At 41.7% G+C, this 19412-nt stretch overlaps 1 protein-coding gene across 3 annotated transcripts in view; it reads right to left on the reverse strand.

Moving 5' to 3' along the window:
• KALRN (kalirin RhoGEF kinase) overlaps positions 1-19412 on the reverse strand; it is a 732870-nt gene that overhangs the window by 384992 nt on the left and 328466 nt on the right. For all 3 annotated transcript variants that reach the window (XM_054043354.1, XM_054043355.1, XM_054043353.1), the window contains exons 6-7: positions 14496-14618; positions 3118-3309 (exon numbers count right to left, since the gene is read on the reverse strand). In XM_054043354.1, the coding sequence (XP_053899329.1) occupies positions 3118-3309; positions 14496-14618 (315 nt within the window). The remainder of the gene's footprint in view (positions 1-3117; positions 3310-14495; positions 14619-19412) is intronic.

The following is a 19412-nucleotide window of genomic DNA, read 5'->3' on the forward strand; positions in this document are numbered from 1 at the left end:
GAGTTTATTGGCTTCACATCAATGCTCCCCTCCGACTGAACTGTCTCTTATTCCAACTGAGGAGCAACTGCCGCTCAGTGTTAACAAAATCTCTTGTTTTCTCAAGGCTGAGAGATTCCGGTCACTGTCAGGCAGCACAAACTTTTGTTCCTTTAAAGAGCTGCCAAGAGAAGACTGCATTTTTAGACCCTTTCTTTAAATTGTAAAGAAAAAAGAAGAGTTGTTGAAAGCGATGTTATTATGCAGCTGTTTTTAAGCTATGACTGGGCAAAGTATCTATTCTGATGATGTTGAGAGGGCAAGACGACAACAAATTCACCCCAACTAACTGGCAGTTCAATCCAGCTTTCTATTTGTTATAAAAATTTCTTAGCAACACTTCATAAATTGCAAACAAGCCTAAAAGTTCAGAAAAATAGGAGATCACTCATAAAAAAAATGAGAATTATTTAAAGATATCATTAAAAATAATACTATTTTATTTTGGATTGTAAATACTTCTCTTTTCCCATGTGAATGTATTCCTAGTAGAAGATTAACTGCCCTGCAGAGAGAGACTGGTGTCTAAACATGGTGCTTGATGTATCTGAAACATGACAGGCTGATGAAAGAGGGTTAGTGTGTGCAACCCTTATGCACATGGATGAGCACTTCCGCAGAACGATAGGCCCATTGGAGCCAAGGGTGTATTTTCACATGAGTAAGTGCCTGGTAGGATGAGTAATGGCTCTACATTCTGGCCCAGTGTAAGTAGAAAATACAAAATCAAGAGAAATCTGCCATAATTCTATGGCAGAAGTAGTAAATATCCTGTTTTCTGTTTGTGCTGAACTTTCCCTTAACACCTCTAGCTGCCTTCTGAAGCAAACGTTATTTTCTTCTCTGAGACCAACATTATTAGCAAATAAAATCTCAAGTAAGCATCTTTATCTGCATGAACACCTGTAATTTTAAGATACTCACCAACTTATTTGAAAACAAAACCAATTTCACTTATCTCAAAAGACCAAACCATGGGCCCGATCCTGCAAATGGATCTGTAAGGATGGATCCATGCAGATCCCATCGATTTGGGGCTGTGTATGCACACAAGGGCACATTGGCATAGATCCATCTGCTGGCTGTGTCCCCCTTCCAGGCTAAAACAGGAATGCCTAACGAAAACAGGATTCAGTTGTATCCTTTTCCCAGCAGGAAGTCAAAGATCACCAACAGAAGTCTCTCTTAGCTCATTGCAGAATCTAGTGCAATGATTAATGAAAAGCAAGATGCCTATAAACCAGAAAAGTCCCCCCACCCCCCATCCCCTATCCTGCCTCGTCTCACTGCCTCAAAGGCAGAAATATCTTAGGACTGGGTTGGAACCAGCAACCTCTTTGTCATAATGTGTAATACACATTTTATACCTCTTTCTGGGTTCTGCATACCTCTTCCTTTATTTTGTTAATTTCTGAAAGTTGGAAAATGTAACATTATAATCTAATGTTTATTTGGAATGTATTAATCTGTGAAGGAGTTTCTATTAGGAAAAACTTCAATTGAGATTCCATCTACAATTCCTGAGGAGGTTATAGGGTATTGTACCAACAATGATTACCATGTCTAAGCTAACCCCACAACTGAATCCTAGTTGAGGAAGGCCTCCCAAGAGGCAAACAAAACAAAACAAAACCCAGACTAGCTGCAAACATTATGAGGACTTTCACAGCAAAAGACTGTGAGAACCCCAAAAGACTAGCAAAAACAGCTAATACACATTACATTCTGCAGAAAGAGGATTCTTGGCACATTCAGATAAAAATGGACATCTGAAAATGACAGACTGTTAAATGCATCTGAAGAAACTTCAGTCTAAAAACTACATATTCTCCTGTGTAAATGAATCCCACAGCCTAGAGAATAATAAAAAGCCATATAACATAGCTGGTCATGCTCCAGGTTTGCATATGAAACCTCAGGAGAAAATCTCCAGCCATTCAAAGCATGGGTTATTATGTAAGCATCAAACACATCCACTCATTGGGCTTGACATTAACTACTGAATGAAAGGAAAGCACATAAAAAGACTGAGGAGACAGCCTCAAAGCAATATTTGTCAGCTGAAGGAAGAATGCCACTTACGACCAGCAATCAAAGGCAGACCATCACTTGCAAGCAGAGTGGACTTGGGCTTAAAAAGCAAAGGTATCATCCACAGGCAGACTTCAAGTCTTTCCTAGTTAAGAAATTATTAAACTATGTTATTTCCTAGAAGATATACTCCAGAACTTGATCTCAAAGGAAAGAAGAAAACTTTTGGAGATGCCCCAACTACTTTTATGGACTTCTGATGGTGAGACTAAATGAAATTAAAAACTATGGGGGCTTCTACAATATTAAAATAATAGCAAGGAATTTATTGAGTTTGATTAATATTAATTTGGCCTACAGCCCTTTGTTCTTACAAAATATAGTCTGGTATAGACCTGTATTATGTATATGCACGCAGACATATACATACATATTTCATTATCATCACTATTCTCCTACCCACAATAATCCTGAATTTATCCATAGAATAGAGATAGTCCTGGCAGCTGCACTGCAATGCAGAGAGCAAGGCAGTGCATTGCTGTACCAATGAACCTCACCTGGGACTGGGGAGGATCACCTGTAGGGGAAAAGGAGTGTTCATTAAGTCCTAAGCCTTTCTTCTGAGATTACCAATAAGGAAACCGATTTGTGTCAATTACAGTAGTAGTGGTGGTATTGGTGATTTAGACGCTTGTCCACTAGGAACCAGACTGAGACTCCCAAATTCACTGCATATATACAAAGCAGGCATCAGATAACAGCAACAGAGGGTCCTGTGGCACCTTTAAGACTAACAGAAGTATTGGGAGCATAAGCTTTCGTGAGTAAGAACCTCACTTCTTCAGATGCAACTGAAGAAGTGAGGTTCTTACCCACGAAAGCTTATGCTCCCAATATTTCTGTTAGTCTTAAAGGTGCCACAGGACCCTCTGTTGCTTTTTACAGATTCAGACTAACATGGCTACCCCTCTGATATCAGATAACAGTTTGTTTTAATGGTTACCAACATGGTTGTAGACAATTTTCCAACTCACTGTAACTCACCTGCTCAGCCTTCTGGTGAAATACAGCAGACATGGCTAGGATGGTACTGCGCTCATCCAGAGCTGCAGCAAAGCTCTTCCATTCTTGATCCAGCTGGGTAGAGATTTGTTTAATTTGCTGGGAAGCGTAATGGCCTGCCTCTGAAAGCCTGGATGCAACTGACATGATCCGATTGATGTTGACGTAGGCATTCTGAAAATTAGAAAAAAAAATTAATAAACAGAAGGGAGAAACATGGCCATTCTGCATCTTCATTACAAATTCAAAACACCATCAGCTGGAAGGATGCAGAGAAGTTGGGGTGAGAACAATCAAGCAGCCTTTTAAATATGCATGAGTTGTAGTTTGTAGACATACTACCTTTCATTCTAAAAATAAATCCCACAGGAATATTTTAGCACATCTACTCCATCATCTATTTCCCCCTCACACACACATTTTATTTATTTAGGGAAAATCATCTGCCATACCTGAGATGTCTGGTACCCAATTAGCTTCTTATCATTTCCCTCTCTCTTTATCTTATTCTAGGTATTTCAGGTACATTCATTCACAATTCTCGGTGTAAATTATAATTGCAGAAATGTTTACATTCTACATTTCAAGAGATCAATGAAATCCCTTAAAAGAGGGGTGCATTGTCAAGAGATGGGCTAATACAATTCCTTATGGAGAAGTCCTATAGAATTTTATAGGGATTATACCAATATTGTATAGAAATTTAAGAAGCTATATGGAAATTCTTATAAAAGTTATATAGTTAAATGAAAACTATCTTTGCTATAGTTTTTTTTAACCCATCCCATAGCAGGGATAACATTTTATATTACATTCTAAATGTAGAAGAGTTCAAAAGATTTATTGAAAGCTTATCATTTTCTGTTTGTTTGATGGGAATTTTCCATCGGGGTTGTACTCAGCTTGGAAGCTCTGAAGAGCCACTTTGTTATCAAATGGAATTTCACGAAGCCATTACACTGCAGCATGATACCCCAATGTTTCATTACAACATAAACCTCATAACAGAGAATCATCACAACAATATATTGATGCACCATCAAAATGCCAGTGTCAGGACACTGGATAGCAACAGCCTTATGGTTTTCTGGAACTTCTTTGATGCAATCACCTCTGTCTCCTTCTATTCCTCACTGACCGCTGGGAAAGGCCCAGCAACTTAGGACTCTACCAGTACTCTGTATTATCCAGCTTTCTTAACAAAAGAGAGGTGGGCTCCTGTGACAAATGTAGCCTGAGATCTGGAAGCGCATTGGAAACTCCAATCAGACCTGAAGAATCTATGAGAGCCAGAAGATGAGCATCACTGGTCTAACAATTCCACAACTGGGAAGAATGCAATTTGAATTTCTTGGTCACAAAATCATGACTGACTGATTCAAGGGCTTAACATGTACATAAAATAGTCTTAGGTCCTGATCCTGCAAACACTTGAGGTCATGCATGACTCATGTATGTGAGTAGCCCCCGGTGATTTCAATGGGACTATTCACATGCCTGAAATTAAGCACACATTTAAGTGTTTACAGGATCAGGACCTCAGTGTGATAGAGATGCATAACTTCAGTAGGAATATACAGCATGCATAGGTACTAGACAATTCAAATGCAAATCAGCTATTAATATCATTTGTGCCCAGTTACATATAGCAGTGCAGCATATAGTAATATGGACCCATGATGGCACCAGCTTCCATTATAAGCCTTATTTTTGGCCCCTCTCTTTGCTGCTCCTATGGCCTTGGATTGTAAATTTTGCTCGGCTTGAAAATATCAGAGTAATTCTAAAGGCAAAGGAGATGTATTCATTTATTGGTGCAGTTAGAAGAAAATTAGTAAAACTGGTTTGGAGTTAGAATTACAATTTTAAAATTGCCATGATTTGGATTTTGACTATTGTCCACTGTGGAATGTGTCTTTGGGTCCCTCTATCTCAAAAGTGGTAATTAACCTAAGCAATGAGGCTTGCAACAAAAAGACTTCTAAATAAGCCAGGCTTTCTTCCTGAAAATCCTCATGTCTGTGTTCCAGTCGAGATCAGCTTTCAGACTTTTTAGGCCAGACCTTCAGCTGATCTAAATCAGTATAGGGTGATTGTAATTAATAGAGCTATGCCATTTGCACTGGCTGAAGACCTGGAATGTTGCTTTTTTTAAAAAAAAAAAAAAAGACTAGAAAGTCAGTGCAGCAGTTTGGATTTCATGTAAAGAACGAGCCTTTCCTACCGCACTTGGTTTTATTTCCCTGTAGAATTAGATCAGTACTTGTAACGTAATGAGCATGACTGAATGGAAGGAAAACAACTGTGAATTCTTTGGTTCCTAGTAACTACAGTATATAAATATATTAAATAGCAGAGGGAGAAAAGGTTAGATTTGATTGAGACAGAACAGATGTTCCTCATATCTGATTTTCCAGTTAGGGGAGATTTATATATTTTTATATCTATCTATTTAAATGAGGATTTTCATTAACAAAACTGGAAGAGTACCAATATGTTCTACAGCTAACTAGATATCTTCCACAGCTTTCCCCACTCCAGCAGGGAGCAGCAATTGAGTTTTGGACTCATCAGTCTATACCTTTACTCCCCAATGGACTTTGAGAGCTGCCAATGGACAATGGGTCTCAGCAGGTTCCCCTGTCATTCTGCCCGCGCCACTTCCAGCAGCTCCCATTGGCCTGGAGCAGCAAATCACGGCCAGTGGGAGCTGCGATCGGCCGGACCTGCGGCTGGGGCAGATAAACAAACCGGCCCGGCCCGCCAGGGGCTTTCCCTACACAAATTCACTGCCATGAACAGGCTCATGGAGGCACTCATTTTTAAAAAAATACTTCAGGCCCCCATTCTTCTCAGCCAGCAGAGATCTCCTCATATGGAATTGCAGAAGGCCCTTGATTTATGGCTATATGGTAATACAATAGGTCAAACAATGTGAAAACAATATATTATTGTCTAGAAGTGAGGGCAAAAATGCTACAGTTGATATTCTCTTGTAAAGACCCTAGACTATAACCAAGCTTTGGTTAAATTATTTCCTGCATCACTAGAAACCTTACACTTTATGTATAGTTGCAGACTTTCCAGAAGCAATCACAAGAATTAACAGAAGTTAATTCTCTATAGATTTTTCTCTAAACTTTGGAAACTTCCAGCAAATCAGGGCATTTCTTTTAACAGCTCACTCCAGTGGCAAAAAGTTCTCCATAGTGGTGGAGGAACAGATCCAATGAGGTCATCATCTGCAGAATGACATGCAAGAGTTCTCTTTGAGAACTTAAGGTCATATTTTGCCAGCAGCCAGAAATGTGCAACCTCAGGCACAGAATACTGCCACCCATCTCCTCAATGCCAAAGACCACTGTGAGCATATCCCTGGCTCCAGTTTCTGCTACTTCTGTTTCTGTTACCTTTAGAAGGCTTTGGCCCTGATCTTCAATGCCAGCAATAGATTGTGTCCTATCTACATAGATGATCATATCTTTGACCCCAAATACAAACTAAGATGAGCCTGCAATAAAGTATTCTCACTTGAGGAGATTGTATGGTTGCCAGGCATCCGGTTTTCAACCAGAATGCCCAGTCAACAAGGGACCCTGGCAATTCTGGTCAGCACTGCTGACCGGGCCGTTAAAGGCTCAGCTCGGCAGGCTCCCTGCCCGACTCCACACAGCCCCCGGGAAGCTGCCGGCATGTCCCTCAAGCTCCTAGGCATAGGGGCGGCCACGGGCTCTGCACGCTGCCCCTGCCCCAAACTCCGGCTCTGTAGCTCCTATTGGCTGGGAACCACGTCCAATGGGAGCTGCAGAGACAGCACCTGCAGGCAGGGGCAGCCCGCAAAGCTGCCTGGCCACACTGCCGCCTAGGAGCCGGAGGGACAAGTTTCCGGGAGCCGCCTCAGGTAAGTGCTGCCTGGAACCCACACCTCACACCTCCTCCCACACCCCAACCCCCTGCTTCAGTCCTGAACCCCCTCCCACATCCATATTCTCTCCTGGAGCCCGCACCCCAACCCCCTGCCCCAGCCCTGAGCCCCCTCCCACACTCCAGATTCCTCAGCCCCAGCCTGGAGCCCCCTCCCTGCACCCTCAGCCCCTCACCCATGGCCCCACCCTAGAACCTGCACCCCCAGCTGGAGCCCCCTCCCGCACTCTGAACCCTCAGCCCCAGCCCAGAGCCCCTTCCTGCACCCCAAATCCTCATTTGCAGCCCCATCCCAGAGCCCATACTCCCTCCCACACTCCAACCCCCTGCCCCAGTATGGAGCCCTTGACCATACTCCGAACCTCTCACCCCAGCCCCCAGCCCGGTGTCCCCTCCAACACTCCAAACCTCATCTCTGGCCCCACCCCAGAACCCACACCTCCAGCCAGAGCCCTGCCTCAACCCAGTGAAAATGAGCGTGTGAGCGAGGGTGGTGGAGAGGGAGCAATGGGGGTGAGGGAGATGGAGTGAATGAAGAATATTTCTCACAAGACACCTTTAATATCTTGATTCCCATTGTAGCCTCTGTAACAAAGCCAGTGCAGAATTATATTGGATGGCATTTTATCTCAGCCTAATACAGAAGGCTATAGTTCATGTAAATGATAAATGGCAGGAATTTCCAAAAGATGACATTAGCCTTTACCAGATAATTGTAATGCATTTCAAATGTATTGTGACTCTCTAAGGACAACATGCATCTCAGTTTAGTTTCAGATAATTAACTCCTTGGCAACAGAAGGGCTGACGATTCCACCACTGAACACAGCACTGTTAGCATGTGTTTATCAGAAAGTGATGACTCACCATTTCATGAGGTAATGAATATAGGCATAAAACAATCTTGGTGGAGTAGATATGAATAACTTCAATCAGAATAAACAGCATGCATATCAGGTAATCCAAGTGCAAAACTACAATCAATCAGACTTGTGCCCATTTAACTAGGACGTTGTGACTTAGGCTAGCAAATTAACTAGATTAATGGGATTACTAAATATAAACCATAGCTCAATGTTTTGTTTTAGTGAACCACGTTATTACATTGGTATAAATATTGTACTACTGTAATAAAGACTAACATAATTCATATTTCAGAGCTGAAGAAACAAACAAATGTGGCATGATTCACTGGGGCGGGGGGAATCTACATTTACAGTTGTTTTTTTACGAAAAATACTGAACTGCAGTTTAGTACCTGAAATTTATGGTTCTTCTCCTCTAATCCCCCTCACACACTATACTTCTTCTGAGGAAGGAGTAGCATAGTAAGAATAAACAGTGTTACAAATAGTTTTTCTATAAAAGGAAGTTGGCCCATGTCAAGTATATAAGAATGTATAGGGAAGAGTGTGTGTGAAAAGGTTTGGCCTGAGAAAGACCCTTCAAGTATATTTTTCAGCTGATTTTAGAAGATTAGTATAACTACACCTCTACCCCGATATAACGCGACCCAATATAACACGAATTTGGATATAACGCAGTAAAGCAGCGCTCGGGGGGGGGGGAGCGGGGCTGCGCACTCCGGCGTATCAAACCAAGTTCGATATAACGTGGTTTCACCTATAACGCAGTAAGATTTTTTGGCTCCCGAGGACAACGTTATATCAAGGCAGTGGTGTATTATTAACTTGGGCCTAAAGTGTGCTAGGAACTTCACAAAAATATGTGCTTAAAGATGCAGGACCTAATTCAACTTCCCTTGAAATCAATTGTATTCTTCCTGCAAAATTTAGAGCATCCCTCAGACTATTCTCTCCTCTACAACCTTCCTCAAAGCCTATTTTAGTGTGTTGTCTATAAGAACTCCACCAATTATAGTGCTGTCAGCTCTCATGATTTTATCACCAATCTCATAATAGTGGGTATTCTTCTTAAAGCCCCACTTGGTAGAACAGGGGTCAGCAAACTACGGCCCATGGGCTGGATCTGGCCCGCCAGCTGTTTTAATCCGGCCCTCGAGCTCCAGCCGGGGAATGCCAGCTGGGGAGCAGGCTCCACGTGGCTCCCAGATGCAGTGGCATGGCCCCACTCTGGCTCCTACATGCAGAGGCAGCCAGGGGGCTCCGCTCTGCACGCTGCCTCGCCCTAAGCACTGCACCCGCAGCTCCCATTGGCCGGGAACTGCAGCCAATGGGAGCTGCAGGGGCGGCGCCTGCGGATGGGGCAGTGCACAGAGACACCTGGCTGCGACTCTGCGAAGGAGCCGGAGGGTGGACATGGCCACAGCTTCTGGGAGCCACTTGAGGTAAGCGCCATGCAAAGACTGCACCCCTGAGCCACCCCCTATGCCCCAACTCCCCGCCCCAGTCCTAATCCCCATTCCGCCCTCCAAACCCCTCGATCACAGCCCAGAGCACCCTCCTGCACTCCAAACTCCCCAGAGCCTGCACTCCCAACCGGAGCCTGCACCCCAACCCCCTGCCACAAGCCTGATCCCCCTCCTGCCCTCCGAACTCCTCGGTCCCAGCCCAGAGCACCCTCCTACACCCCTAACTCCCCAGCCCCACCGCAGAGCCCACATCCCCAGTCGGAGCCTTCAACTCCGCCACCCCGCACACCACTCCCCAGCCTGGAGCCCCTTCCTGCACCCTGAACTCCTCATTTCTGGCCCCACCCAGAGCCCACACTCTCAACCAGAGCCCTCACCCAACCCCAATTTTGTGAGCCCACCATACAATTCATGGCCCACCATACAATTTATGTTCCCAGATGTGGCCCTCGGGCCAAAGAGTCAGATTATAGGAAAATCTCAGCTTTCATTTAAAAATATAATAAAGTTTCTAGCCCTCATAATTGTGGAGAAAAGCTTGAAAACATGACCCGTGTGTATGCTAAAGGCTCAGAAACTAGGAGATAAAGCAAAACAACCCCACATATATTATTATTATTACTTTATTATTATTATTTCATAATTTTTAAGCCAACCTCAGGATTTTGGAGGGTGGGGGGGGACTGACTCATGATTGGGGCTGGAAGTACTGTAATTACTGGGAGGCAGGTTGAGGGACAGTCAGGTATTTATGTTTATATTTCTAAAATATAAGTTAAAGTGTTGGTTCTGAAGCTTACAACGGTGGGAACACTGCAAATGGCAAACAGATGATAGGATGCTAAAGAAAATAATGCAAACACAACCAAGGTCAGTCCAACAGAGTCCGACCATGGACTGGTTGGACATTGTATGCAGGGACATAACCAAGCTGGGCTTAATGGATGTCATGGACAGGAATGCCTGGCAATGTTGTATTGCTCCCTGTGTCTGTAAAGATCAAAAGAAAAGAAAAAAAAGAGAAGTGGGTTCTCAATCTAGGGGATGGCAAACAAGTTTGGGGGTGGTCACAACCACTCTCCCTTTTGTGATAAATAGATGAGAGTGGGTTTCTGAAACTTTTTCCTGTTGCAACATGGGGTTATGATATGAAGAGAGCTGAGAAACACTGAGTTAAACCAAAAAAGCAAATGAATGTGTGTATAAAATGTGTCCATTGTGACTGCTTTCCTCTCCCCCGTTCATCATGTATTATCCTGCAAACATGTACACACACGAGTAATTTTATGCATGCGAGCTCAGAGGCCCAACTGATGTGTAAAAAGTAATTCACATACACAAGTGTTCCCAGGATCAAGGCTTAGATTGTAAACTCTACAAGGCAGGGACCATGTCTTCCTGTGTGTTTACTTACTACAACACGGCCCCGATCCTAACTGTAGCCTCTGGGCAATATAAATATTAGATATGCATAAGTACAAAAATCCATGTATAAATTCAATTGTTATTTTCAGGCAGTCTCCACCAGAAATCAAATAGTATCACCTGCAACTGAAGTGAGACATCACCATAAACAATAAGGAGACATGATATGATCATGATGGTCGCTTCTGGCCTTAAAGTCTATGAGTCTATACATTTTACAAAAGCATTCTGGTGTAACTCTGTGTTTGTGAATTTCATTGCCTGACACTTTTCTTAAACAGATCCCTTCAATCAGGTAAAAAAAATGAATTTTATTAGGCTTTAAATCAGGGACCCCTTAGGAAAAGATGTACACAGGCAGACAAGTCTTGCCATAATAAGCTAATTATCTCTACTATATTCAATTTTTTACCAGGTCCCGGTCACTGACAAAAATATCCTTATTCATGTTTTCTTCGTTAAAAAAATAAAATTGGTAAAGATGTAAATTTGATTTAAAATTAGAGATGGGCTGATATTGCAAAGTTCAGTTACAGATCTGACCCAAATCCAGATCTGGACCCTACATTTCTGGATCTGGGATTTTTGTCTGTTTCATTGTAGAATAATTTTCTGCCACAAAGTCAGATCCTAATTTCCCTAAATTCTGGCAAGTTCAATTAAAGGAATCCGTTTTGGATCCATCATTGTTTGAAAGATTTACCAACATTATTTGGATTCATATGTATGTATTACCTATTCCTTTCCTTTCCCCTTAAGTAGATACAGAAATTACAGTTTTGCAACTGAGTGCATGCAGGCATACCCCTGTGGGGCTCAGGAGTGTGTTTGCACACATCTTATAGCAAGATCAGGCTGAAGTATTGAGGACTTTGGACAGAAAAGGGTCATTTTTATTTTGATCCTTTTTCTTCCTGCTTTTCCTGCATGCGTTACCACTGAAACCTACAATGCTGCATGCCAGTGAATACACATCTTTAGTATGGCAGTGCAGCTCCTGGAACGCACACATCCCAGCATGTAATGCTTCATAGCCTTCCAAATGGAAGTTTGTTCAGATCAAGATGGAGCATCACAAATTGGGGCTCACTCTCTTCTGACTCCATTTCCATATTAAGCACAAATATGAATATGAATTGACCAAAACTGGGTAAGATAAATTTCCAACTCATTTCCAAATCCATTTGACACTAGGGTACAGGGCTGCAGTGAAGCCTTCCCGTGGCCACCACTCCCAACTATGCCCCTTCTGTGATCCTTTGCAGGGTGGAAGTGCTATTCACACTATAGGTCTACACTATCACTTAAGTCGATCTAACTTACATTGCTCAGGGGTGTGAAAAAGACAAGTTACAGCAACCTAAGCACTGTTCACACCGGTGCTATGAGAGGACTCTCCCATCAACATAGCTTCCGCCTCTCACAGAAGTGGAGTAATTATGCTGACAGGAGAGCGCTTTCTTGTTGGCATAGAGCATCTTCACCTGATGCTCTATAGGGAAGCAGCTGCATCGGTGCAGCTGTGCTGATATAGCACTTCTAGTGTAGACCTGCCCAATGTAATTGTGTAACCCATGGCCACTCTCCAGCAAGCCCATAAAGCTGCCCTCCTTGTACAGCTATTCCAACATGGTATAGAAACCCTCTCCATAGTGCTCAGGGATCACCAAAATCACCTATGCAACTGCACTGCTCTGAACCACCTCCAAGCACTCAAAATGCAGGGCTCCACTGGTGAGGAGGGGCTTGCAGGAGGCATCTGTCCCTGGTGAGTTTCAACCATTGGGTAAAGCTTTAAGGCTTCTGGCAAGTGCCAGTGAGGCCTTCAGTTGGCAGCACTGAGTTATGTGCCATCTCCTGGAATCCTTCTAGGGTTTCTTTCTGATTTGGTTAGTCTCTCTTTATTCTCCCATCATGTTTTTATTACCACCTGATATTTTGATGATTGTCCTATACCTATCTTCAACTGTCATAGTTTATCTGTTTGAATGTCAACATGCTTAGAGCACTTAAAAAAGATTAAAAAGAAAAGCAACTGGGAAATCATTTCCCAAAATGAAATAGGGTGCATATAGTTATTTACTGTATACAATGAAAACATTGTACGCACACACAAAAATTAAAACACATCTTCCTCCATCAGCTGGGATCCTGTTTGTTTAGCCCAGATGAGGCTGATAGATAAGGAATATGCAGAATATAATATAAAGGATTTTGGAGTATTATACACAGTATTTTCCCCCTTTAATTGTGTTTTAGTTTTGTTACAGTAAAGGGAGGGTAACTTGAGAGTTGTTATTATCATGCATGAAGCGGTATTAATTTTTTATCAGAGACCCTTCCATGCTGTGGAAACTCCTCTTCAGGGCAGGGTCCCAATGCAGCAAAGGGAAGGTAGGTTTAATTTTTCTGCAGTATTCTGCTGGGTGATAGTTTGTTATTGTAAATTTAGCAACAGTCAGGACTCCTAGAGCCTGTGTTTTGACATACTTTTGAATTAAAATCACAATAAATACATAAACATACATCGCACCTCTTATCCACCACTGAACTGCAATGTTCTAATGAGCACACAGCTTGATGGTTTAGTGAAAAAAATAACTAGCCCGTGAAAAAGGCAGGGGGAATTTAGGTCAATGGAATATAATTACCTGAGTTGGAATTTGACTAGGACACCGGGGTTTCATTCCTAATCTTATGAAAAGTGCCATGTGGTCTTTAATGACCACAAGTGGTCAGGATCTCTGTTTTACATTTCATCAGAAAGACAGCAGCTCCAGCAGCACAGAGTCTTCTAGCAGCATGCAGGGCCATGGCTCACTAGTGACTTATGCCACAAGCTGAAACAACTACAAATTGCTTGGAGGTCTCTCATCCCAGTGCCAACCTCGCTTGACCCTGCGTCACTTTACAGAGAGCTAACAGAAACACAGCATGAAGTGGTTGGTTGACTCAGGGCATTTTTTCTGTAGCTGACAGTTAATATTCAGAGAGAGAGGACAAGACTATTCTTATCCTATGCCATTTCGATAGGGTTTGTGCATTCATTGTTCTAAATGAGCACAATGATCAAAATATCAATACATTCTGCTCCAATTTCTGCACTGAAAGCATTGCAGCTTGCAGACACAAATGCTGTATACCAGGGAAGACTAAGTAGGAAAGCAAGGCACTTCCAAATGGATGATGATTAATTTTTTTCACCTCAGGTAATGTTGAGTTGCATCCAAAGTTGCAATCAGCTAAGAAAAATCTGATTCTGGACACAACTGACAGTTTGATTAGATTCTCCTGTTTGGAATTTTGAGGAGCAGCCATGTGGGGGAAGAGAAATGTAAATTATTAAAGCACTATGCTAGAGTTCTACTGAGTCTCGTTAATTGCATGTCAAGAAAACGCCAAACCCTTAAAAATACTGTATTTGTTTTCCAAAATGTAAACAGCTCCACAGGACTGTCCTGGTTTTAAATCAAAGAAATAATCATATATCAGCATCAGGGTGGACAAAATAACTTCCCAGAACAAAATGCTGCTGCCACACGCCCAGCCTGACCTTCTTTAGTTCTTCACATCTCATGCGTCCACAGTTCTCTTTTAAGTGGAAGTTCACTCCTGTCCCTTCCCCTCCCACACACACACTCACACAGAATCCATATTTACAGTGCGTCTCTGAACTTACCATGGAATTCATTGCAAAGTGATTATGCTGTGTCTGCAAGTCAAGGGCATGTTGGTAGCTCACTCCAATCTCTGTATGACTCTGCAGGAACAATTCTTTGTTGTGGCTGATCCAGTCAAACATCTATAGAAAGTTCACACAGGACAAAGAAAGAGAATCAGGGGAGAAAAGACTAAGATCGAGTGCAAAATACAAATATGAATGTTTCTGACACAGATTTACGCTAATAACAAAACAAAAATGATTTAGTACCGCCACAAAAAACATCCCTTATCTGAATGTAGTGTACTCTAACAAGGACAAAATGTAAGTTATTACCACCTTCTCTATGAATAGAATGACAGGTTAGGAAACACACATGGTAAGCCTGTCTCTCTGCAAGCTGATCCCATAGTCCTTTCCTATACTTTGTTAGGAGTTCCGTAAGTAGAAAGACTACAGTGACAGGGCCTAAATTAGAAGTTATTCCATTGACTGATGCTCGTGGTTCATAATGTTACCAGAACCCAGGAATGGACCACTAATCTTTACACAACAATGATTTGGTTTTCTTTTTTTTTTTTCCCTTCTTTCTTTGCAGTGTATGGATAAGCTCCCCAATTCTTTCAGCTAAAAAACAAACTGAGGTTTTACACTGATTTTTATTAGTACTTGCTCTCCCCAAAAACAAAGAGCAGTCTTGCTTCGAAACATTAGCTTACAGTGAAACACACATACACATTTTATTTAATTCTATGGTCCATACTCCTGTCAGCTTCTCACTGCTCTTAGCCCCATTTCAAAGGAAAACAGATGTCTAAGTAATTTGGTATGTTGGCTCTAACTCTAACAAAATTCTGTACATCAGTTTTATTAATCTCCATTTATTATGCTATAACCTGACATCCAAGGAGCTCATTTATGAATTAAATATCACAAGTTAGCTATTAGATAGGTAAGGATTATAACACCCATTATTCAGATGAGTACACTGAGGAATAGAGAAGTTAATTGACTTGTCCAATGTTAAACAGTCTTTTTGTGGAAGAGCCAGAACAGAATCTAAGGCCTGGTCTATACTAGGAGGTTATGTCGAAGTGTTCCAACCCAAAGTCCTGAGCCTTAATACACACATACTCACACTGTACCATTGCATAGTATATATAACCTCAATTTTCACAGATAGAGGAACTAAGTATGTAAAGGTTAAGTGATTTGGTTAAGGTCTAAGCAGGTTAGTGGAAAAGCTGGGACTCGAACTGGGATCTACAGTTTAATAAAAATAAGACCCAGAGGACATTCTGTGCTAGATTACAACTCCAAGTTGTGAACTAGGACCATTAAGATAACACTTCCTCCCATGACAAACACGTCCTACCAAACCAAATGGTTTTGACTTTAATTTTACTGACTGAAAAATAGTACCGATTGTTTTTTGTTTCCCTGTAGAATAAATTATAAACAAATTGGAAATCTTCATTCTCGTCTGGCACTGGTTAGGCAAAAGATGAACTCAGACTTTTTTCCACTAAACCCTGTTCTATTGTTACATTATCCTCCCAACCCACTCTCACACAGTTTGTCTCTTTTGTCCACCTTTTATGTCCTTTCTGACATGTGGAGTGAGAGTTCTTTAGGTCAAGGACTGTCTTGTTTGTTAAATGTCTGTAGAATGCCTAGCACATTGGGGCCTTGATCCAGTTTCCTAGGCTGTACCATAATACAAATAATAAATAAATGAATAATACCATATGATCTGCTTTACAGGAGTACAGTCTCAGTACAGGCATTTGGTGGTACTGAAGAGACATGAGGTTTTACATTGTTGTGAGTGGGAGGGAGGCAAATGAATAGCTTAACTACACCAACCATATGCTCAAGCGATGGCTACAAACCTTTGTTATGCTACTGATGTGACCCCAGATAAATACCAGCATCAAATCAATGGAGTAACAAAAAGGTTGACTGGTGAAACCTTAGGAACAGAAAGATTCTAGCATCCGTGTATTATACATTATTATTATTATTATTATTTCCGAAGGTCAGTTCTCTTCTGCCTGTGCACATATATTGGCATGAAGAGTTACACAGACATTTAGGTTGAAAATAGGCTCTGTACATACACCTCAAACTCCTCTCCAGTAAAGTTGGATATTGCTCTAAGTGCTCATTTCAACATTAGGATCTGTTCTAGTCTCACTGTGTAGAGGATTTACACAGGTAACATTTAATACCCCTTACATCAGAAAGAAGAATAAACCTTTTAAAAGCTCTAGTAACACCAGATTTAGAGCTGTTACACTGACCCCTGCTCCAAAGACGAGTCCCTTAGAGATGAAAGCTATTGGCCCATTTAAACCAACCTGTCCCCTTAATGTGTTATTTTACATTAATTTATTTGCAGGAAGAGATTTTGTACCTTATCTTATATTTTACATTTGCTGAAGGAAGTTATTTAGGGAGAGATTCAGATCTCTGTCACAGCAGCGTAAATCCAGAATAACATTGTTGACCTCAGTATGATCACACCAGATTTACACCACTGTAACAGAATCTGGCCGCTCACTCATTATTTCAGACTGTGAAATTGACCAGGTTCATTAGGGGATGTAGCCACTGTTTTCAAAACACCTTTAGTGATTAAACTGAAGAAAACAACCTAATGTAATTCAACGTAAATCTATCTCAGTGCCTCATTAAGAGTTAATACAATTTGAGTAGAAAAGAATTTAACGCAGCTGTGGACTCAAGAAAAGTATTACCATAAAACAATATATATATTTCAAGAGTAAAGTTCATGTCCAAACAACAGAGTTTTATCTCTCTGTTTAGAAACCAAACCAGATTTATCTCAAGCAGATACATGTTAAATGTGAACATGTTTTTAACCAAGCTAGAACCATTTAAGGAAAAACCTGGCTGAAAGCCATTGAAAATAAATAGTAAATCTAGTATTTTATGCACAGCAATCCTAAATGGAATCAACTTGAATGTAAATGATTAATAAAACAAAACAAGAAGTAACTGATTATTTCTGGGGGTGAAAGAGCGCTTTCTTCATCTTAGCCACAATTGTATTATAGAACAAGGATCTGGGTTAAGTTAAGCCATATTTATGAACTTTGAGATAGAATAATTGACTAGGAGAAAAATTAAAATTGAATAAATTAATAAAAAATTTATCCTTTTGTCTCACTTAATAAATCATAACAAACAATAGTAATTGAAAAAGTACCTCAGGAGCTTTGAGCTACACACAATCATTTTCTGTATTGCCTTCCAAAAACTGTTCTTCATTCATATTCATGGACAGCGGCAGAATTACGAAGGCATTCTCAACTATGTTTCAGATTTTGACTATATTTATGTTACTCCAAATTACTTGCAGGGCCAGTTCAAGCTAAATTGGGTCTCTGGCAAATTATCTCATGTTGATAAGGTCCAAGATTCAGTGTGTGACCTTCTCCCTCCACCTACTATAAACTCCCATAACATGGCAAGCTCAGGGAAGGAAAAGGTGTGTGATATCCAGGCTCTCAAATCCAGGCCTGTGAGTTTCCACACACCTATCACATCCTGGCCACCATCTGATGTCTGCTGAAATCTGGCTGGCGAAGGACTAGCAGAACTACAGCCACAGCCAAGGCACCATCCATGGGACCCTTGATTGGAGGATCACCGGGCGCCACTGATTAGTCCAGCCATGCTATTGAAGCCAGAAGGTGGCAAAGGAAGTTGAGCAATTAGGGGATTCCCTGCTGCTGTGCTGGATCCTGCTTGTGTCTGCTTCTGGCATGCTGTACCCAACCATGTTTCTGATTCCAGCTTCAGGCTCCTCACTTACCCCTGCCTATGGCCCTAGTTCCCACTGTGCTCCTGCCTGCTCCTTGCCCCTCTGCTGGTCCCTACACTAACACCTCACCTCTGACCATCAGTGACTAATTCTGGCTCTGACCCTCAGCTTTGACTTCTGACTCCAACTCTGGCTTGTCTCTGGACTCTAGCATTTGGTATCTGACCTCAGATCTGATCCTCAGCTTTGTATTCGCTCATCTCCTGGCTCTGGTAATGAGCAGTTGACTATGGTGCTGATTCTCAATTCCGTTCCCTGACCTGGATGCCTGCTCCACTCACTAGACACCACCACCTACATCCTGGTCCCTAACAAGATGTTGAGTTCCGTGGAGCTGGAGTATGGGTAAGACAAGTGGCAAGAGAGGCCCAGATTCAGCAAAGCAATGAACCATTACATATGTGCTTTGATGAATAGGGGTGTTTTGTTGAATCGGATACTAGAAGGTGGTTTCCTATTACTCAGGAAAACTGGGGAATCACATTCAGTCTGAGCCAGGGCTGTGATAAAGGTGGAAACATCTGGATTTCCCGGGGAGGAAGAAGAGAGCTCACATTGTTATCACCATAGAACTCTGCCAGCATTGAGTGGTTCATACTTTCACATTCATCATCATGTGGCACTGGAGCACGAGTAGTAAACATCACAGAAGCATTGGTGAAACCCCAATGATGTGGTGGTCGGGAGGCAAGTTTTCAAAATTCATAAGCCACACCCAAAAAAGTCACGACTGGCTCACATGAGATTTTAAAATAACAAATTGTGAGTTCTTTTTATTTGCCTTCCAGTTTTGAGCTCTTAGGTTCATGTTTCCAAGGTTTTCTCTGCAATCATAATAGTTAGAAATTTACTATTTAAAAAAAATGAAAGATGAGCTTATCATGTAATAACATTACTCCAGGAGTTGGGGCTTTAAGGAAAAATACTAAATGTTGCAAGACTCATGATAAAATCATGAGAGTTGGCAACACTGGGGAAGGGAGGTGAACCTGTCGGTGTGACAGCATTGGCTGTCCTGGCTCTGGTTTTTGGTGCAAGATTTCCTGAAAAGTTTTCAAGTCCAATTTCTTTCCCACTTGAAAAAC

The sequence above is a fragment of the Malaclemys terrapin genome, chromosome 11, assembly GCF_027887155.1.
Source record: "Malaclemys terrapin pileata isolate rMalTer1 chromosome 11, rMalTer1.hap1, whole genome shotgun sequence".
NCBI lineage: Eukaryota > Metazoa > Chordata > Testudines > Emydidae > Malaclemys > Malaclemys terrapin.